At 34.4% G+C, this 5,814-nt stretch overlaps 1 protein-coding gene across 1 annotated transcript in view; it reads left to right on the forward strand.

The window, feature by feature from the left end:
- Positions 1-2,419, forward strand: part of ythdc2 (YTH domain containing 2) — an 18,770-nt gene extending 16,351 nt beyond the window's left edge. Inside the window, exons 28-30 of the mRNA XM_059549321.1 lie at positions 823-1,029; positions 1,601-1,783; positions 1,873-2,419. Of these exons, the coding sequence (XP_059405304.1) occupies positions 823-1,029; positions 1,601-1,783; positions 1,873-1,926 (444 nt within the window). The 3' untranslated portion in view covers positions 1,927-2,419. The remainder of the gene's footprint in view (positions 1-822; positions 1,030-1,600; positions 1,784-1,872) is intronic.
- Positions 2,420-5,814: the final 3,395 nt, after the last annotated feature.

A 5,814-nucleotide genomic window follows, 5' to 3' on the forward strand; every position in this document is an offset into this window, starting at 1 on the left:
TTTATTATTTCCATTTTAATAAATCTTTGTTTTCAGTAAAGAACAAAATTAATCGTGGTTAATTTAATATATCATATCTACCAGTTTGTTAATTAAAAAAGAAATACATTTAAATAAAAACTTGACTTTAATAAAATAATCGAATTATTCTCTAATTAAAATTTCAGCCTACAACATTATTCAAATCAAACGTGCAGTCTGTTAATATTATTTAATGGACTGAGCAACATGAACTAACAATCAACAGTTGGGTTTTTATTACTGCTGTTAAAGATTATTTCTTATTAATTATTAATGCATTAACTAATGTTAACGAATGAGACCTTGTTTTTAAACATTTAACCAAAAAGGTTGAAAACAAGCAGCTTTTTTGACTCTATTGGGGAAGTATTTTGTTGCACAGCGGATCTGAAGGACTGTCAGACTGGAATATAACCGAGGCCTCATATATCATATCATATATCAGATATCATATTATATATCAGATATCATATCAGATATCATATCATATATCAGATATCATATCATATATCATATCATATTCAAGTTTATTTGTATAGCGCTTTTTACAATACAAAACATATATCAGATATCATATCAGATATCATATATATCAGATATCATATATATATATCAGATATCATATAATATATCAGATATCATATCATATATCATATCATATATCAGATATCATATCATATGTCAGATATCATATCAGATATCATATATATATATATATATATATCAGATATCATATCATATATCAGGTGTGTTCAGGTGTTCTAGTGTGCTGATGTTGTTCTGTGTTTGTTACTGATGCAGCGCTGCTCGTCTCCGTCCACACATGCGGCGCGATCGAGCGTCCGCTACTTCATCATGAAGAGCAGTAACATGAGGAACATCGATCTGTCCCAGCAGAGGGGAATCTGGTCCACGACGCCCAACAACGAACACAAGCTCACGCGAGCCTTCATCGAGAGCAGCGCAGTCTTCCTCATCTTCTCCGTTCAGGGATCCGGACACTTCCAGGTCTGTTTCCCTCCGCTCCATTTACCATGACACAAACCGCATTTACACCCTCCTACAGATCACCCCGTTTTTAAAAAAGGTCACATTTATTTATATATATATATATTACAAAAACTCAAGGCTAAAAAAATCCTAATTCTGAAGTCCAATGATTTATTTTTCTTTTAAATTATTAACTCTCTTCAAAAAAAAACATTAAAAACTTTTTTTTGACTTTTTTTCTTTTTTTTTTCTTTTCAAAAAATTTTTTTTGCAAAAAAAAAAAAAACATTTCTAAACTTTTTTTTTTTTTTGCCTTTTCAAAAAAAAATTTTTTTTAAAAAAAAGGTCCACCTTGATTTTTTTTTTTTTTTTTTGAGTTTCTGTAATATAGATAGAATACAGATTGTGTGAAACCCATCAGGGTAATAAACAGGATGCTAACAGTGTAAATTCCTCCATAATGTTTGAGCTGTGAGCTGTGGCCCGGCTGTTCAGCTTAGCTCTGAACGCGTCAGTCGTGTGTCTGGCTCTGGGGTGTGTGGGCAGGGTTTATATGTCCGAGTGTGTGTGTGTGTGTGTGTGTGGGCAGGGTTACGCGCGCATGGCGTCGGCGGTCAGCGGCGAGCGCTGTCTGGACTGGGGTTCGTCCGGTCTGGGAGGTGTGTTCGGGGTGGAATGGATCCGTAAGGAGAGTCTGGCGTTCCAGCTCACACAGCAGCTGCTCAACCCCTGGAACGACAACAAGAGAGTCCAGATCAGCCGAGACGCTCAGGTCAGAACACACACACACACACACACACACACAGTACGTCTCACTGATGATGATGAGGGTTCATGTGTGATCTGTGTGTATTTGAGCAGGAACTGGAGCCGCAGACAGGAAGTCAGTTACTGCAGCTCTGGGAGCGACTCTGAGCCCATCACATACATCGCTGTGATCTTTGTGTCATTTATGAGGATTAATGCACTTAAATCTTCTTCCTTCTGGCTGTATAACGTAAAAAAACTGTTCTCAGGCTGAGTCGGGCGTCATGAACGTCAGCGATTAAATGTTTTATGAATCTTGTGTTTTTAAATCTCCAGCGAATGAGTTGGCTCTGATCAGTTCACTGTGCTGCTTTTAATTGCTGTGCAAATGTTTTTGTCATCTATGATGACTTTGCACAAAGTGTTCACTATCGCAGGGTTGAAGTGTTTGTTTAGCAGATAAAGAGGAAGAGATGAAATATTTAGTGAAACAGAAGGACAGCTTGGAGTTTGTGTTCTTGATTCATTGTTTTGTCTGTTAGCTGATCATTAATAACTGACACGTTAACGTTGTGAATTAAATGCTGAAAGCTGCTATAATAATCCAGCCGGGCATTCTAACAGTGAAAACAAAAATAAAGTTGAGTTTTCTGTTGGTCAACTGTTCATTTGTGCCATGGCGAGTTTTGATGAATGTTCAGTCTGTTCATTTCTCGTGTCATCTTTAGTGACGCAGGTCTGTCATCTACAATAAAAAATGCTTGTTTCTTTTGTAGAGTCATGGAAATATTAAATTCCTCATGAAAATTATTAAACACTCAATTAATACAAAATTAATCATCACAGAAATGTGCTTACAATGACATTTAAGTATACTTCTCCTTTTAAGTCTACATCTATTTGAGCTACACTTCTGCTCCGGGAATGTTTTCATTGCTCGGTAGGGGGCGCTATTCTGTACAGAATTTCCAAAATACAAGCGAAGAAGAAAATCAAAAACAACAGAAGCTTCCACCCGTGATGAAACTATCATCAGACATAGAACAGCGTCAAAACTGTAACATTATGAAATAAAATGAGCGTAGACTCCATCTATGTTTTGATTATCTTTCTGAATCCATTTCAAAGTCTTTTTTCGTCCTTTTGTGTAAAATGTTATTTATTTCTTTATTTTGTTTACTTCTGAAACTTGCGCACATTCAAGTGTTTATAAAAAAGAATGCATAAAGCTAGAATAAAATGTATTTTACAAGCAGACACCCTGTTATTGCTTTTGAGGTTTTGTATGTTCAGATATTAATATACAGGGTTTCTGGCGGGTCTTTAAAAGTCTTACATTTAGTTGTGTCAAATTTAAGGCCTAAAAAGTCTTAAATTGTACAAGAAAGTCTTCATTATGGTTTCAAGAGGTCTTAAATTTGGGTAAGGAAAGACCAGACCTGCGATTATGGCTGCATGTGACGATTCAACTTCAAAAGGCTAAAGTTATGATTTCATTGAATAAACACGAGCGCGGCACGCCTCTGTGTGTTCTGCTGTTACCAGGGAAACAGTTATATTTCTACCAATGCGCCACCTGCTGGCAGATGAATGAATGAATGAATGAGCATTTTACATTCGGTGATGAAGTCTAATAGGTTAGACTAGTGCGTGTGCTTGCATTTAGAGTGCATTCTTTCACTACATGCATTAATCAGTTTATTAATATGCATTTAGAATGATCACATAATTTAAGATAGGAGGCAGAAAATGTATATTTATATAATTTCATATAGATAATATCACATGAAAAGTGCCGTATTTACTCCAAAAGCAAGCATGATTACAAATGTGACTTTAACAACAGTTCAATAAACAAGTAGTAAATATTAAGAGATTACGTTTTAGACACCATATTTCCTGTTTTGCTCTTTTTCTCCAACAAAAACGCATTTTAAACAGTGTCTCTGAGCAACAGGACACCGTTTTGTTTCTCAATGAATCACTCTTTAAATGATTCGGTTCAATCGTAATGACTCATTAACAGTGACTTACTGCCGCCTACTGGCAGTTTTAATTTCACATTTAAGGTATCTTTTCATTTTTTTAAAATAATTTCAAACATCTGTTTTCAATATTTTATGTTAAAAATATCAGAACATTATTCATGTATTTGTAGCTGCAGCTGTTAGTGTTTCATGTCACTAAACAGTATAAATGCATGTAAATGTCACTTCAGATGTCACAAAAGAATGAATTGAAAGAGAATCATATAATGAAATATAATGTTAATAATAAAAAGAATAGACAATAAATGGAAAAGACATCGCTAAATGGTCATAAAAATATAGATGAAACAGAATTATGAATGTACATAAAAACATGAAAATATTGAAATCATGTCAGTTGTCTCCCTTTGAAATAATTTCAAAATTGTTATTTTATTGTAACATATCATAAAATGTTTTTATTAGTGCTACCAGTATTATAACAACATTAACATTGTAACTTATATGTAACATTTGAACTTTTAATTTTATGCAATATTTTGTCATTGCAATCTTCACTAACAACTGGGACCATCACAATAATAATAATAATAATAAATGCATTAATAGCAATTTTGATCCAATCAAAATCACTGTCAGGGAAATTTCCTGCACAAGTGATATTGTACCTCTGTGGCAGAATTTCCAACAAATGAACTATATGAAAATGTACATTTATTATCATGAAATCAAGTTATTCATATGGTGATATAATGATTTGGTCATATTGTAGTCACCATGAACAGGATTTTTCAATAGAAATGAAAATGTTCCAGAGCAGTGGAAGATACTGAAAGCAGTTTTATTGGTAATGTTATATAATGTTTAACACATGATGTTAGATCTGGAGCAATGATTACTGAATGCTGAACAAAGTGAGGTGAAAATAGGAATCATATACGCTGGAAAGCTTTCTCTTTATTTAATTGCACAGCACACAATTGAGTCCATGTGTTTGTACTAAACAAGCGTGATACAACATTTGAATCCTACCTCGTCTTTCAGTGACACCCCAGTGAAGGCGATCTTATCATGAAGGTCTTACGGATTTTCTTTTCCTCCCTCTTAGAAACTTCAAGAATCAAGCTCATAGTTTCTCTAACTAATGCACAGTTGTCCTTTACACTTCTGCTTTCATCTGCAGAGATACTGGAGTAGCTTTCTCCAAAGTGAGTATTGATTATGATCAATAGTCTGGACAAACAATAATCAACATGCTGAAAAAGATAATTCAGTTAATCACAAATAATACACTTCAACACAATATGCATACTGGCAAGCGACCACTTCAGAACACCTTCCCTTGTTTTGTAGAGATGTTATTACTCATGTAAGGGTCTTGAAATAAGACAGAAACAGTTAAATAACAGTTATTTAACCCTTATGCGTTATCGGGGACGTTTTCGTCCACTAGTGGGTAAGGTTGAGTCTTATTTTGGCCACAACTTTCTCTGTGTTTCAGCAAATGGAATGATTTTTGGTGAAAAATATTTACATTTTTCAAAAACTTAACAATACACTGTGGGCAAATTCACTACCCTTTCATTATGTTCATGGATGAAAACATCCACTAAATTAAACTGCTGCTGTCAAACTCAGTCCTGATCAAAAGTACCAAATGTTTAAAAACAAAACTCCAGGATTTTAACTCTTTTATTACCAAGTTCATAAATGATGTCACTGATTTAGTTGGGGGTGTTCTGGTCACTGGGGTTCCTCAGGGATCAGTTCTAGGACCGCTCCTCTTCTCCATATACACTAACTGGATGGTGAAATCAGTCAGAGTATTGAGGAAGAAGCTCAGTCTTTGCCAGACTGAGCTGTAGGTAAAATAATATAATTTGTGAATGAATCAAACTGAATTGTGATTAACAAACCGATTCAAGCAGTTCTGTCATCACTCAAAAGAAAACAACATGGTAATTTTGCTTCATATTTCCCATACAGTGCAGTCAGTCGTTTGTTTCAACTGTTTTATTTACAATAGACAAAAAATACAAACATATATACATCTTAACACTTATGCGAT

This window comes from Carassius carassius, chromosome 5 (assembly GCF_963082965.1).
Source record: "Carassius carassius chromosome 5, fCarCar2.1, whole genome shotgun sequence".
In the NCBI taxonomy this organism is placed as follows: Eukaryota; Metazoa; Chordata; class Actinopteri; order Cypriniformes; family Cyprinidae; genus Carassius; species Carassius carassius.